The sequence below is a fragment of the Doryrhamphus excisus genome, linkage group LG3, assembly GCF_037039965.1.
Source record: "Doryrhamphus excisus strain RoL-2023G ecotype Guam linkage group LG3, RoL_Dexc_Guam_v1.1, whole genome shotgun sequence".
Taxonomy (NCBI): domain Eukaryota; kingdom Metazoa; phylum Chordata; class Actinopteri; order Syngnathiformes; family Syngnathidae; genus Doryrhamphus; species Doryrhamphus excisus.
Genome location: NC_136359.1, coordinates 12730619 through 12745018, shown reverse-complemented (window position 1 = coordinate 12745018; position 14400 = coordinate 12730619). Strand labels below are relative to the sequence as shown.

Sequence of the window (14400 nt, the reverse complement as noted above, 5' to 3'; positions counted from 1 at the left end):
TTACATATTTGGACGGAGAGGGAAAGAGGGTGAGCCATCTGGATATGCATTGTGTATTTCATAGAATTGTTTATTAATCAAGATCATTTGAAATGGAGGTACTCTGGAGCCAGAAAAGGCAGCTGATGAGATAAATCCACTAAAATATGTGAAGCGCAGTCCTGGCTCGTGTCAGTTTTTTCCTGGCCTCTTGCAATTCCTAATTGTCATCTTGATTTTGTAATCATGTTCTCCTTGTTTCGTTGTGACACGTGTGAAACACATGACTGGTAAAAACCATTCACACGTCTGTTATTGTTCAATTAATCCAATAAAGACGCAAATGTCAGACATTGACTCATCAGCATGGGTTTTAGCGCTTGGAATGATGAAATCACCTGTGTAATTAAGTGGATGTTGTGTTGAAGTAAAAATTACAGCTACAATTTAATGTTGCCTCTAGGGGTAATCTGTGTTTTATTGTCTGTGTGTTGCTTTTTAGGGTGAACAGGGGGAGGACAGCAAAGTCGAAGGTCCACCAGGTCGCCAAGGTGACAGAGTGAGTTTCTTTTGTGTTCTTGCTCCTCTGTGGGTACTGGCATTGATAGGCATAGCCTGTGACACGCCACATTTTAGGGACGATGTTTCATTCTCACGATAAAAAGGATCAACGTGAACGTCAACACAAGACAGGTTGCGTACTTTTATCTGGTCACACTTGTACAAGTGCCAACAGGGCAGACAGGCGATTTGATGAAGCGGAAACCCTTTTGTTTGCAATACTACATTGTTAGATTTTTGAAAGTGAAAGGTAAATGTACAAAAAATACTTTTATTGTTCATGGTGCCAGCCAGGATGAACTACCTCTCGCAGTTTAGCTTCATTTCCAAAAGTGGTGTACTATTGGTCAGATAAACAAACATGGCGGTGTACGAGACAGAGGACAGAGGATGTACAGTGATTATAGTGAAGATTTGAGCAACGTGTATCATTTTTGAGGAGGAAGAAATGCTTGGAGATAAATAGAGAACTTGCAGAACGCAGACTAAAGCCTTAAGACACAGAGATGAAGACTGGTCACCTTCAAAACACAGAATGGTAAGTGTAAATTACTGCTGAGTTGCTTATCTTTCAATTATTGTTTAAAATCGGCAATGTTGTCAGAAAACGTCCTCCTTTGGAAAAGAACACTGTATCACTCAGATAGTGTGAACATCCAGCAGCAACACAACATTTTGTCTTGACTATTATGTTGATGAAGATTATACTGAACCAAGTGGACGATCTACTTTGAGAAGTGTTTGTTTGCTCTGCTTTAGCTGAGAGGTGTTACCCAGATGATGTCACTTCCATAAACAAGGATGAGCTGTGAGCTAGTTTGTCATGACTGGCGCCATGAACTATAAATGTAATTTTTGCAAATTTAGCATTCACTTTAAAAATGTAACAATGTGAACATAATTACAAACAATATATAACATATTTAGTTCATAAATCATGTCAGAGTCCCTTTAAATCAGGGGTCTCAAACTCAATTTACCTGGGGGCCACTGGAGGTAGGGTCTGGGCGAGGCTGGGCCGCATCAGGTTTTCCAAAAAAAGCCCCCCAAAAAACGCATTTATTAAAAACAGAAAATGAATAAACTTTGCTTTGGTTCCGATTTTCTACAAGAAAAGCTCTGATAAAACATTCCACTGTTCTCAAATATCTTATTTTTTATTTTTCTACACAAAATAAGATGAAAAATAAATAAACAAATCAAGAATAAAGAAAATCAATCAATCAGTAGTAAATAAATATAATAATAATAAAATGGCAAATAATAAAAACTTTAAAACTCGCAAACTCGAGAGCTAGCAACCTAAACGGTAGCCTCCAAGTTATTTCCTTTAAACTTAAAAAGCCAAAAACTTACCACTTCCACATGGATAGGGAGGATAACTATTAACAGTTATTTAACCTTTAATATGAACATTAATCAAACATAATAATTTTTTCTGGGTACATGATACCATACAGCATCCATATCAAACTTGCGCGGGCCACACTAACATTAAACTTTCATATCAAGGCTGGGGCCTAAACTAGCGTCCTGTCATGTGTTTGAGACCCCTGCTTTAAATCTATAAATCATCTTTGCATTGTTTGTAAAAGTAATCCCTACATTTTTTGATTTTCATGAATGAAAGGAAAATGGCAAATACTTTTTAATTCATTCGTTTGCCACTTTGCAGCAGCTTGAGAAAAATAAAGAAATCCTTTAAAACGCGCTACTTCTAGCTTTGTTCAAGCTGAGACGTTCAAATGAAAAGTGTCACTATGGAGTAGGGAGACCCAAGGCCCACTGCTGCATACTTTCTTGTGTTTTCCATTGCAGGGTCCTCCTGGGAACAGAGGTGATAGAGGAGAAGCAGGTGACCCCGGATATATTGTAAGTGAATACATTTTCCATCTTCCTTAGTGGCCAAGGAGCCAAAAGTTTTAAGCAAATGCTCTGCATAGTGCAGGGGTGGGCAAACTACGGCCCGGGGGCCACATCCGGCCCGCCAAGTGTTTGAATACGGCCCGCCCAATCTTTCCAAAGTATTTCATTTAAACTCAACATACAACCTGGCATCATGGCCTGAGCCAACCTTTTGATGGTTTTATCAATTTCGTTTTTTGACATGGTCTGTTGTTTACAAAGTGCTCCTGAAAAAAGGGACACAAGCACATAATAATAATAATAATAATTATTATTATTATTAGATTATTATAATTATAATTATAACTATTCTGATTATTATAATTATTATATTAATGCTAATTATTATATTAATTATATATAATATTGTTGTTATATTTGCATATTTTACATAATAATAATAGAATAATTATGATTCTAATTTTATTGTAATTATTATAATATTTTATTATTTTTAAAATATTTAAATATAAATATAAAATAATAAATAATAATAGCAGATTGCATGACTATTTTACAGATACAATAATACCAGGTGGACTGTTACGTGTAAAATATATAGTCTGCCCCCCCCCCCCCGTAAATATTGTCATATCAATGCGGCCCGCGAGTCAAAAAGTCTGCCCACCCCTGGCATAGTGTAATGTAGAAAATGACATTTTCCAGGGTCCGGTAGGTGTTGATGGAGATAGAGGTAGACCTGGTGCCTCAGGACTTCCTGTGAGTGTCCTTTTGTTTGTTTTAAAGCTATGCAAAGCTTCGGTTTAACTTTTCCTAACAGTCACAATCATTTCAGGGACATCCTGGGCCCAAAGGACAGCAAGGACTGAAAGGGTCCCAAGGTGAACAAGTAAGGACTGAACGTTCTAGAACTCGAACATGCACTCAAGCTAGGTTAATGGCTAATGCAGCATTAACTTTCTGTGTTTCAGGGACAGAAAGGAAAATCTGGGGTGAGAGGAACACCCGGGACCAAAGGACCACCAGTGAGTTGGATGGATTCTCACTCCCATGCTCTATTATGTGTAGCAAATCAGTTACATGTTATTCATAAGGAATGGTAGCTTGAGGTATACTATATACTTGAGGTATTTATTGTTTTTGCAAAGGGTCCAGAAGGACCCTCTGGCCCACGAGGCATTACTGGCAAGGAGGGTCCCCAGGGGCTTCCTGGAATGGATGGACTGCCTGGTAAAGATGGAAGCAAAGGCACTAAGGTAAAGCATTGTGATTAATAAGTTTGACAATGGTTCACCAGTCATATTTTTGCATTTAGGGTGAGCAGGGAGAGGATGGAGAAGTGGGCTTAGACGGGAAACCTGGGCAGCGGGGTAAAAATGGTGAGACGGGGCTTCCTGGTGATCAAGGCTCCTTTGGACCAAAGGTAAAAAACGACTTTAATGGCTAGGTTTGGAGTGAATGATGGATTGTTTGGTGTCATGGGTGAAAGCCAAAAAGCCAACACTTTTGTGTACGTTCTGCAGGGTGAAAGTGGTCTCCCGGGCCAAACTGGAAATGCTGGGAAGAGAGGGGCCCTTGGTGAAATGGGCTTGATGGGAGTACAAGGAACTAAAGGCTCCAAAGGACAACCAGTGAGCATTTTTTAAATTAATCTCAACAATTTTCCAGTTATTGGGCAGATTTAATAACCCTTGTCCTTTTGCATCAGGGTGACATTGGCGAACGAGGATTTCCAGGGGTGTTAGGTCTTTTTGGGCCAAAGGTATGATACCATCAATATGTATGCAGCATTTTTAACCGTCAAAAGTTTTAACTGAGGTTCTGTTCTCTTTGGGATGAACTGGTAAACATTTTACCATTGTTGTTACTAGGGGTGTAGCTCAGCGAATTTCAGCCAGTATCAGATTATATCAGTAGTGCATTTAAAATATAAAAATATCTGATACAAGAAGTCCATACCAGGCTTTACGTAAGTACTTCTATCCAGCAGCAGCCCTTGTATTCCGCATGCAGAACCCACAAGATCTGCTAGCGTGCTATCTACAAGATGTGCTAGCGTGTTTAGCAGGGAGTAGGAGTGATGTTAGCCATTTGGCTTTATTTTTTGTTGAGGTCTGAAAAAGACATTTCAGCTAAGTACAAACCTTGTCATGCCCAAATTTCCCGTGTTGGCAAAAAAACAAGGACGTTTAGTAAAACCAACCTCATTGGGAGCTTTGTTTTTTGTGTGCGTAGCTTTAATGCTAATTAGCTGTTTTTGTCCACGGCCGGCTCCAACAAGCACTAATACACACTTCATCCACTTTGTTCATGTACACTTGAACGCTGTACTTTACCAATATAATAGATGCCATATATCACATATAACAACGTAACATTAAAGAAGAGGACATGAGGACGCAAACATTAGCAACACTAGCATAGCTATCTGAGCTATCGTGCTAACATTACAATCACATTTTAACAACATCACCATGCAAGGTTAGCGTAGTCACTGAAGAAAAGCAAAACTTACAGTTCCCACATCTGTAGCTGACTACTTGGATAGTTGGCAGACCTCCAATCCTCATTTAAGATGTGTAGCGAAACCTGCCTTTTGTAATTTTTACAAAGCTGTCCTCTGTAAGGTGGTGGCCGTAAACACAGGGTGGGTTCATATAGCTATTGGTGTTACTACATCCACGAGGAAGGAGATTGTTCCTCCATGACTTCATGAAAACTTGGAAAAATGTGAATTCTGCATAATGCTAAGCATGGGTCTTTATAGGGACCCCAAGGAGAAATGGGTCCAGCAGGCATTCTGGGACCAAGAGGACCCAGAGGACTGATGGTAAGTGATGGCTACATCTTCCAAAATTCCACATCAATGCATTATTGGCTCTCCATCAACTGTGTTTATTGCTGTCCAGGGAATGGAAGGAGCTTTGGGCCCTGTTGGCATCATCGGCCCCATCGGCCATCCTGTATGTACCTCATATCACAACCTGTCTGCACACTTTTATACAGTCTCTGTGCAATGACCCTCTTGCTTTCACTCTGTCAGGGACTACAAGGTGACAAAGGAAGTCGAGGGGAGACGGTGCGTGACAAAGTTTTGACAAATCCCTTTCTTTCTGAACCGTGAGTGGTGGATAGAATGTTTAGTGGGGAGACTGCTCATGGATCAGTTTGCGCTGCCCTTTGACACTATTGTCCTCCTCTGTGACAATATCCACAATGACACTCCAATGGCAGCGGCTCCAAAAGCTTCACAATCCTAAAATGCAACTATCATAATGTGTCAAATGAGATTGTATAATACTATTAATGCTAGGGATGCTCCGATCAGGGTTTTATGCAGCTGTTTATACCGATAATATGGCTTAATTATACATTTTCAATGTATTAATGATATTGGCCAGTGGAGCCACAAAGGGGGACTGAAAAACTAAGTAATTGCTAATAAAATTAGTATCCCACAAGATAGTTTTTGTGTCATGTGCTGGCAGTTAAGTCCCACATGGCAGCCATGATTGTTGTGTGTGTATGTGAAGGAAAGTAGGAGGAAAATGGGAGGACTACATACATCGCTGCAGTCGTGCTAGCCACAGGTGATCGTTTTTGTAATCGGCGTTGAAATGCATTTATCAGACGATCACGTGAGATTTCATGGAAATCGGTCAGTACTGATCGGTGTCCGATGGATCAGAGCATCCCTAGTTTATAGTAACAAATATATTTACAAAATGTTTTTCATCCCGAACAGGGGTTTCCAGGACCAAGGGTAAGCTATAACATATCATATTACAGAACACAACTTAACTATAGTCTAATATACTAATTTAATAATTGGATTTCTAAGGGCTCTCCAGGTCCTCGTGGACCACCAGGACCACCAGTAAGTTTGCATGTTGTACATAATAACTTACATTACTCAATGTTATGTGATGCAGTTATGAGAAATGACATACTTTTTTCTTATAGGGTCACCCCAGTTCTACTGTTTCTCTTGTAAGTATATTTTTGCGCTAAACATAAGGTATATGGTCCTGATCATGTGGGTTTATCTGATTGTTTTTATTTTTTATAGAAAAGTGAGGCCCTTGGTGCTGCTTTTCAAGTCATCATTGATTCCCATGCTGCACTGAGGCCAGAGGTGATGTGAAATTCATAACGTTATTCCCAAAAAATCCTTTTAGGAGACTGAAATAGTTTTTGTTGTTGTTATGACACTATCATGTCTTTCATAATAACAGCATATCTGTATAATACACTTAACTGTCACCAACTAACATTTCCTCTAAATAGTGTCCATTTTAATTATAGTTTACGTTACAAAATACGGATTCTGTTCTGTAATGTCATTTTGGCCAAACATAATAAACATAATAATAGCAAGTCTTATGTTCAAAGCTGAATTACCAGAATATGGCGCTTCCCATGCTGGACCAGGGCACAGAGATCTTCAGGACTTTGCAGCATCTCAGCACTCTAATCCACAGTCTTAAGAACCCGTTGGGGACCCGCAACAATCCTGCCCGTATCTGCAGAGACCTCTACAACTGTGAGCAAAGGATGTATGATGGTAGGGACACAATAGCAAGCAAAATATATTTGCAGCATCATTTTTCAGAGCCTTTCATTCTGTTCTCCCTAGTAAAGAACAGCCTGTCACTGCTTTTTCAGCCACTTACTGGGTCGACCCAAACCTCGGCTGTGCCGCAGACTCCGTTGAGGTGACATGCAACTTCACTGCTGGAGGACAGACTTGCCTGAAACCTGTCACTGTGTCCAAGGTTGTAATACATTTCATATTTAACCAATGCCATTTGAGGTATAAGTCAATGCACGGTGAAGAGGAACTGTGGCTCAACAAGCGTGCAAACCAACAGAGAAATAAATTCAGGTTTAAATCCTCGGATTTTACAGCTGGAGATGGGAGTGAGTCGCATCCAGATGAACTTCATCCACCTCTTGAGCACAGAGGCTGTTCAGTACATCACGGTCCACTGCTTTAACACACCTGTGTGGGCTGCAGGACCCTCACTGCGAGTCTGCAGTCAGGCTTTGAGCTTTAAGACCTGGACAGGGGAGAAGATCCAAGCAGGCGATCTTCTGGAACCACTTGTACTCAGAGACGACTGCTGGGTATGTATGCATCACTGTTTTTACTGCGCGGGTTCAAATCTAACAAAAACATTCTTTCTGGTTGTTTGGCTCTTCCCATCGTTCAATGGTTTTTGTTGCTAGCGCTGCTTTGGAGCTAAGCACCTTATTTAAATTAGACCATACCAAGCTGTGATTGCAATAATTGTAACACACACCTTTTAATCATAATGAATTTAGATTCATTATATACTGTATTACCATTATAAAGTATAGAGTCTTTAAATGTTTTACATTTTACCTGAAAAACATCTTACTACTTACATTGTATCAATATTTTAAATAATTTTTATATATGTGTAGTATGTAATAATATACATACTTATTCTTTGTTTTTCCGGATTGAAATGCAAAACTAATATCTGGACATTTGCAGTATCATAAATTCAGAAGTTTTCTGAAACAACAAATTCATTGTATTTTCAACATGAAACTAAATTTCTTCAAATATAAATTATTTGTGATTGGCTGGCGACCAGTCCAGGGTGTACCCCGCCTCTCGCCCAAAAACAGCTGGGATAGGCTTCAGCATACCCGCCACCCTAGTGAGGATAAGCGGCATAGAAAATGGATGGTTGGATACATTGTTTGTATATTTTGAAAAATGAAAAACTATAAAAAAGATCAATAAAAATTGACATTTTGAGATATAGTACTGTATAGACGAGGGGTCACTGTAAGATTTTTGTTGTAAAAATGGCCTCTTACTAGCCTAGGATAGCCATAGCCTCTGAAACGCATACAAGACCATGGGCTTGAGAGCTCTTTCATGTTTATTTCACCAGACAGTCCAACAATATTTCCCCCAGCACACACAACAGGCCTCCTCACCAACAATTCACCCAGCCCCTTTTACCAGTGAAAGTCCAACCATAAATCCCCTTTGAGAGGGTGAGGCAATTTATCTAAAAGGTACCATATTTACATTTTCAACACCCTTCCTTTAGGTTACAAAAGCCTTTCAATATTACTACACTTTAGTTCCAATTTCTGTATACAGTTTAACCACTATATTACATTTAACTACCTTTAGTCAGAAACTACCCAGTTAACCCCCCCTCCAGGTGACACTTGGGAGAGTTCAATCAAGGTGATATGCATCTGGCCTGCACTCCATGTTTGTGCCCTGACCAATCGCCTCAAAGAAAGGACAAACTGATGAGAAATTAGGAACAAAACCAATGACTTCTATTTGACTACCTAAAGTGTCAATTAAACAACTTAAATGGCAAACAAATATAATTAAAGTACTAACCAGAATGTATGTGTAAATAACAAAAGTCAGCTATATACACAAATAGGAAACATGACAGTGTGTAGGTGGGGCATACACCTCATCAGTGAGGGAGGATTGGCAGCCCCTCACAGTCACCAACATGGGAGCCCCCCCCCCCACACACACACACACAAGCGCCCGCGAGCCTGCTTTTCATTCAGAATTTCATTTCTATTCAGATTTTTCAGAAATACAAAATGACTTGTGGATACTTGGTTTTCTCTGGGTACTCTGATTTACTCCCACATACCAAAAACATGTTTGGTTAATTGATGATGTGTGAGTGTGAATGGTTGTTTGTCTATAGGCCCTGTGATTGACTGGTGACATAATTCAGGGTGTACCCCACCTCTCACCTAGTCACCTGGGATAGGCTCCACCTAAAAAAACAACTTAAAGAGATAAATGTTTTTAATGCGTTGCTGAACAGTGTCTATTTTGATGATAAATTGTTGCTTTGATTTGCAGATTAAAGATGGCCGCTGGCGTCAGACCCATTTTGTGTTCCATACTCAGGAGCCAAATCTGCTCCCCATCGTGGATGTGTCCAACCTGCCAACCACAGAGCCTGGATCACGCTATCACCTTGAGGTTGGACCAGTGTGCTTCCTATAGAGCTCTAAGAGGCTTTTGACTGTGGACTATGGGGACTTGCATTGACTCTCCCAAAGATTATGCTTGGACTGCAGAAACAAGAGCGGCAATATTGAAGACTTCTGGCACTGATCCGCCTTTGGAATAAAATGACTGTGTTTCCTCACAAGAGACTTGTTTGCTATCCAAGCTCTGAATTCCATGGATGGAAATAATATGAACATTTCATTGTTTTGGCTTTGACCATCAAACTCTCTTGTACAGAAATAATGAAGGTACATTTATAAATACAATATTTATATTTGTGTATGTACTGTATGTTGTAATATACGTAAAGTGCAATAGCTGTTGCCGTGTGCCTCCTATCACTCATTCAGGTCCTATGTGCAGAGATCCCAGCTTCAGATGTCTTCACACATAGACCTAAGTGTGAAGGTACTACCTCGTACTGCGACTCACCTCTCACAGTGCTCCATGTGCAGTACATCCACTGGCAACTGCATTGGGTACACATCCACACTCTAATACAATCCAATGAGAGATTAACTGGATATTATAAATATACTCAGAAAGATAATTTGAGTGACACGCTTTGAGTGACACTGTCAAAGATGAGTTTGTAATATTTTGCCTGTAATTTACACACAATGCTGTGCATGCACTGCAAAGTACAACCACAATAATAAAATTTTTTTTTAAATATCCATCAAATGGAACATTTCTATATTCATAAATTCAGATTCCTCACAAATGTGGAGTAGGTCTAATTAGATCGAGCAGCTGTACCTAATGTTGAGGCCGGTGTATGAAAAGGAAGTGATACCTGGTGCTGCAAGTGTTCTGTACTTAAAAGAAATACTAGACAATATAAACAGGCTGGCCAAACTCTGTTCAATAAATGATATTTTTAAAAATGTACGCTACTTAATCATTATTTGTCATGTATTTTGTGTATGAGTTTGCTATTTAAGAAAAACATGATTATGGAATCTGGGATGTGCTTTAATATTTGTATGTAAAAAATTATCGTGGGCACATAGCATTGCGTCCCCCGTCAATGGGAAGGTTGACTCCGGTAATGAAACTGGCTGCGTCAGATGCCAGGAAGGCAATACTTTGGGCCACCTCGTCTACTGTGCCTGGTCGGCCCAGTGCGTGGGTCTGCTTGCATTTGTCAAGGAACTGAAAGAAGAAGAAACAATGATTACTGTATGGATTTGCATAGTATAGTAAAGACGGATCATCCGACTAAGAATTACATTCAATTCCATACTATTGGGTCCGTGCACCGAGTCAGCCCAAATGATTAATCTGAATCAAATGAATCACAGTTTTCAGATTAATTAATCATAATTTATGATTGATGGTGTTGGAATTGCTCTGCTGTTGATTTTTTAGACATTGCCATTAAGCGGCATTTTTGACAACCTAAGTGGGAATACAACAAAATTACAATATCACTTATGTATTTACCTGAGCATATTGATCCTCATTCAGCCCTGCTCTTTTGTGCACTTCTGTGACAATCACACCAGGACTGAAAGAGAAGCATAAAGATCAACAACTGTCCACTCTGATAGTTTGTATTAACATAAGATTATTAAACATACCACACAGAGTTTACTCTAACTTGCTTTGATGCCAGTTCTGAAATGAAAAGCATTTTTTAAAAACTTTTCTTTGTGTACTCGTTTTTTATTGGGTGCATTGTTTGATAAAACCGCTGACTCACCCAGAGCGACACAGCGTGTGAATTGGTCAATTGCAGACTTGGACATACAATAGGCCAGGACACCAGGGAACTGCAAAGAGAATAGAATGCAGTGAGTTAGGATGCTTCATAACTACAATCATAAAGTTACTACATGCTGACCGGATACTTCATTAGGTACACTTGCACAATCCTGTGTTACAAGTATCTAAAATTCTACCTTTAAAAAGACAATAATGCTATTTTTTTGGTTACACTGTCAAATAGGTGCTCATTTAACTATTAACAATATGTTACAGTAGTAGAGAAATAGTACAGCTCCATCCATTTTCTATTCCGCTTATCTTCATTAGGTTCATGGAGGTATGGTGGAGCTGATTGGGCGAGAGGCGGGGTACACCCTGGACAACCATTCACACTCACATTCATACCTATGGACAATTTGGAGTCGCCAATTAACCTAGCATGTTTTTGGAATGGAGGAGGAAACCGGAGTACCTAGAATATCCAAACTCCACACAGAGAGGCCCAAGGTCTTCCCGATCTCCTGACTGTGTGGCCAACATGCTAACCACTCGGCGTGAACTCCTCCACGTGGAGCAAGACATCATTCCCAACCTGGAGGGTTCCGACTTAGAACCATAGCCTCGGATTTGGAGGTGCCGAATCTCATCCCAGAAGCTTCACGCTCAGCTTCCCTCTTGTTCACAGGGGATGACTCCAAACATGGAGGCATCGAGTCAGGCGGCTATTAATAAGTCCAGTAATTTTGATTCCAGAACCCAAACTATGAGTCCATCAATGTCTGGTCTGATTGTCTTAATCTCTCATACAAGCTTAGACAACTTCCACACCAGAGAACTAACATTCCATGTTCCAAGAACCAGATATGGCCGCAGAGGACAGGTCAGTTTGGCTTGGTTTGATGAAGGTCCATAATACATTTTCATTAGATTGTGCAGGTGTACCTAGTAGTGAGGATATACTGTTTATAGAAGAGGATGGGGGTACATCCACACCGATCTCTGTCCGTTGATGCTGGATACATTGACGATGGAGCCTTTGGTATTAACCAGGTGGGGCACACACAGTTGAGTCAGATGGTACACAGATCTAGAAAACAAGAACAATTAGGCCTCACTGCCAGTTCTGGATATAAATAAGCACTGGCACGTCTCCATGACGATACAGACCTGACGTTGATATTCATGACCTTGTCGTACGTCGCCAGGTCTGATGTCTCAATGCCACCCAAAGCCAAGATACCAGCGTTGTTCACCAGGACGTCCAGTCGGTGAAAGTGTGCGATGACATCTGCCACCATCTTCTTCACTGCGTCCTCGTCAGTCAGGTCAGCAGGTACAAGCAGGGGCTGCACATTTACAAATCAAAGAAACAATGCATCAAACGGGTATGTAGGTAGTAATAGCACTAGTGGTGCATGAATACCTCAGCTCCTGCACCACACTCCGCGCACTCTTTGGCGACTTTCTTCAGATTTTCTACATCTCTACCATTGAGAGCAAGAACCGCTCCCATCTGAGCAAATAGTACAGACGTACCCGCACCGATCCCAGAGCTGGCACCTGTGATCAAGCATACCTTTCCCTTCAAGGAAGACACCTGAAACACAACAACATTAGTGACGTATGTCCTGCATGGATTGTCTGTAGCATTGACCATCACTGTTTGTGCTATCACTGGGCTTTTTAGGACTTGGACTACAGTGACTCCCAATGTGTTTCCAGTAGCAGACATTACCTGATAAGTATGGATGTTACGATTTGCTATGATGATTCAAATCAAATCAACTTTATTTGTATAGCACTTTTCCTGCAAAGACATGCAACACAAAGTGTTGTACAGAATGAAAACAATTACCACAATTAAAAGGAAAAAACAAAGAAACAAAAGAAAGCCCCTCCTTCCCAACCTCCATACTAGGCACACACACACACACACACACACAATCACACACAGTAGGGCGACATGGCATGGCACTGAGGATCAAGGAAACGCCACCTTTGGGGCCGTCCACACTGGGAGGAGCTGCAAGCCGTGCCATCGGGGGACCAGTACCTGGGCCCCCCTATTTCGACAGTCGGGCGGACCCCCACAATAAAGGGAGGAACCCCCAGCCGGCCGGGTCGAAGGGACCCAAGGATGGCACACCCTCAGCAGACCCGACACATCCCCCCAGTGTGGAGGACCCCCCTGAGGAAACACTGGAGTTAAAAGCTGAAGACTAAGAAAAGCTGAAGACTTCAAATATTGAATGTAATATTGAATGTAAGCAATTATTTGGTCAAAAGTAGAGTAAAATGGACTGAAAAGTTGTTTTGTTTTTAGCAATTCACTTTCAAAACTAGCACCACTTTGATACTCCAGTATCAAAATAGAACTGCTTCAGACACTGAGGACGGAGTGGAACTGAATCCTACAACAATCCATTGAAACAATCCATTCAAAGACCGGTGCTGTACTGCAAATGCCAATGCTTCAAATAGCACTTGTTGCCTTGTTAAACACTGAACTATTCCAGTTTTATTACATTTCAAACAAGTGGTATGCTACTTTTGCGTTTCAGTATATTTACATGAACTCTTACAAGCCTAGCATCGGGCATGCGGGTGTTCTGTCCGGGGAGAGTTGGGAAAAGCAAAAAGGCAACCCCCCCCCCCCAAAAAAAAGGCATAGAAGCGAACAGTTACTTACTTTACAAGCATCGCCTGAAGCCATGTGCGTTATTGGTGTGTGTAAAATGTGTGAGATTTACCCTCAGCAAATTCGATAACGTTACTCTCCTAGTACTTTGTCAAGGCTAGTGGTCGGCGGATCGATCCAAGTGTCGATATCCTAGCCTTGGTATCAATACGCTCGATGTCAATGTAAAAATATCGATAAATAAATTGCTTTCCTGCCCACCGGCAGCGGTTTCATTCAATATGCAACCTGTTGTTGTGGAGAGATCATTTTGTAGGCTTTGTTTATTTAAGAAAAGTGATTTTGTGTTATTTCCGAATACAAACTTTAATAAAGTATTTTATATTTACATATAAACTCTGACGAAATTATTTCCTGAATTTTAACTGATTAATAATCTCAAAGGAAAATCACAAAAAGGTCCTAAAAATTCATTCAGATTTAGATTATTTTTAAAAAAGGTTTGGCATCAATATCAGCAATCCTGGGCATGTATTTATTTTGTATTGGATCGATACCAAACCTAGCGGTATCGCACACAACTAGTCAGGATAAGACACCGGGT

The 14400-nt window shown here is 40.5% G+C and overlaps 2 protein-coding genes across 2 annotated transcripts in view; one reads left to right on the top strand and one right to left on the bottom strand.

Moving 5' to 3' along the window:
* The window catches only part of LOC131128272 (uncharacterized), a 54046-nt gene extending 43707 nt beyond the window's left edge, over window positions 1–10339 (top strand). The window contains exons 42-61 of the mRNA XM_078789666.1: window positions 482–538; window positions 2359–2412; window positions 3112–3165; window positions 3242–3295; window positions 3378–3431; window positions 3555–3662; window positions 3722–3829; window positions 3930–4037; window positions 4115–4168; window positions 5174–5236; window positions 5316–5369; window positions 5450–5485; window positions 6152–6169; window positions 6248–6283; window positions 6370–6396; window positions 6476–6541; window positions 6799–6970; window positions 7072–7181; window positions 7315–7533; window positions 9296–10339. Coding sequence (XP_078645792.1) covers window positions 482–538; window positions 2359–2412; window positions 3112–3165; window positions 3242–3295; window positions 3378–3431; window positions 3555–3662; window positions 3722–3829; window positions 3930–4037; window positions 4115–4168; window positions 5174–5236; window positions 5316–5369; window positions 5450–5485; window positions 6152–6169; window positions 6248–6283; window positions 6370–6396; window positions 6476–6541; window positions 6799–6970; window positions 7072–7181; window positions 7315–7533; window positions 9296–9442 — 1599 coding nt within the window. The 3' untranslated portion in view covers window positions 9443–10339. The remainder of the gene's footprint in view (window positions 1–481; window positions 539–2358; window positions 2413–3111; window positions 3166–3241; window positions 3296–3377; window positions 3432–3554; window positions 3663–3721; window positions 3830–3929; window positions 4038–4114; window positions 4169–5173; window positions 5237–5315; window positions 5370–5449; window positions 5486–6151; window positions 6170–6247; window positions 6284–6369; window positions 6397–6475; window positions 6542–6798; window positions 6971–7071; window positions 7182–7314; window positions 7534–9295) is intronic.
* Window positions 10081–13976, bottom strand: LOC131128273 (3-oxoacyl-[acyl-carrier-protein] reductase FabG). Its single transcript, XM_058070968.2, has 8 exons — window positions 13848–13976; window positions 12582–12755; window positions 12326–12504; window positions 12152–12245; window positions 11154–11223; window positions 11032–11068; window positions 10895–10958; window positions 10081–10603 (listed from the first exon to the last, which is right to left on the bottom strand). Exons 1-8 carry the CDS (start codon window positions 13869–13871, stop codon window positions 10445–10447), a joined length of 801 nt encoding a protein of 266 aa, XP_057926951.2. The 5' UTR covers window positions 13872–13976; the 3' UTR covers window positions 10081–10444.
* Between the last annotated feature and the right edge of the window lie 424 nt (window positions 13977–14400).

Excerpts from the sequence above, each read along its gene's own strand:
- LOC131128273 (XM_058070968.2), bottom strand. The coding sequence starts at position 13,871 with ATGGCTTCAGGCGATGCTTGTAAA. Across the intron at positions 12,505-12,581 it reads AGTGTGGTGCAGGAGCTGAG|CCCCTGCTTGTACCTGCTGA; the intron begins GTATTCATGCAC and ends GTAAATGTGCAG. Across the intron at positions 10,959-11,031 it reads GTTAGAGTAAACTCTGTGTG|TCCTGGTGTGATTGTCACAG; the intron begins GTATGTTTAATA and ends CTTCTCTTTCAG.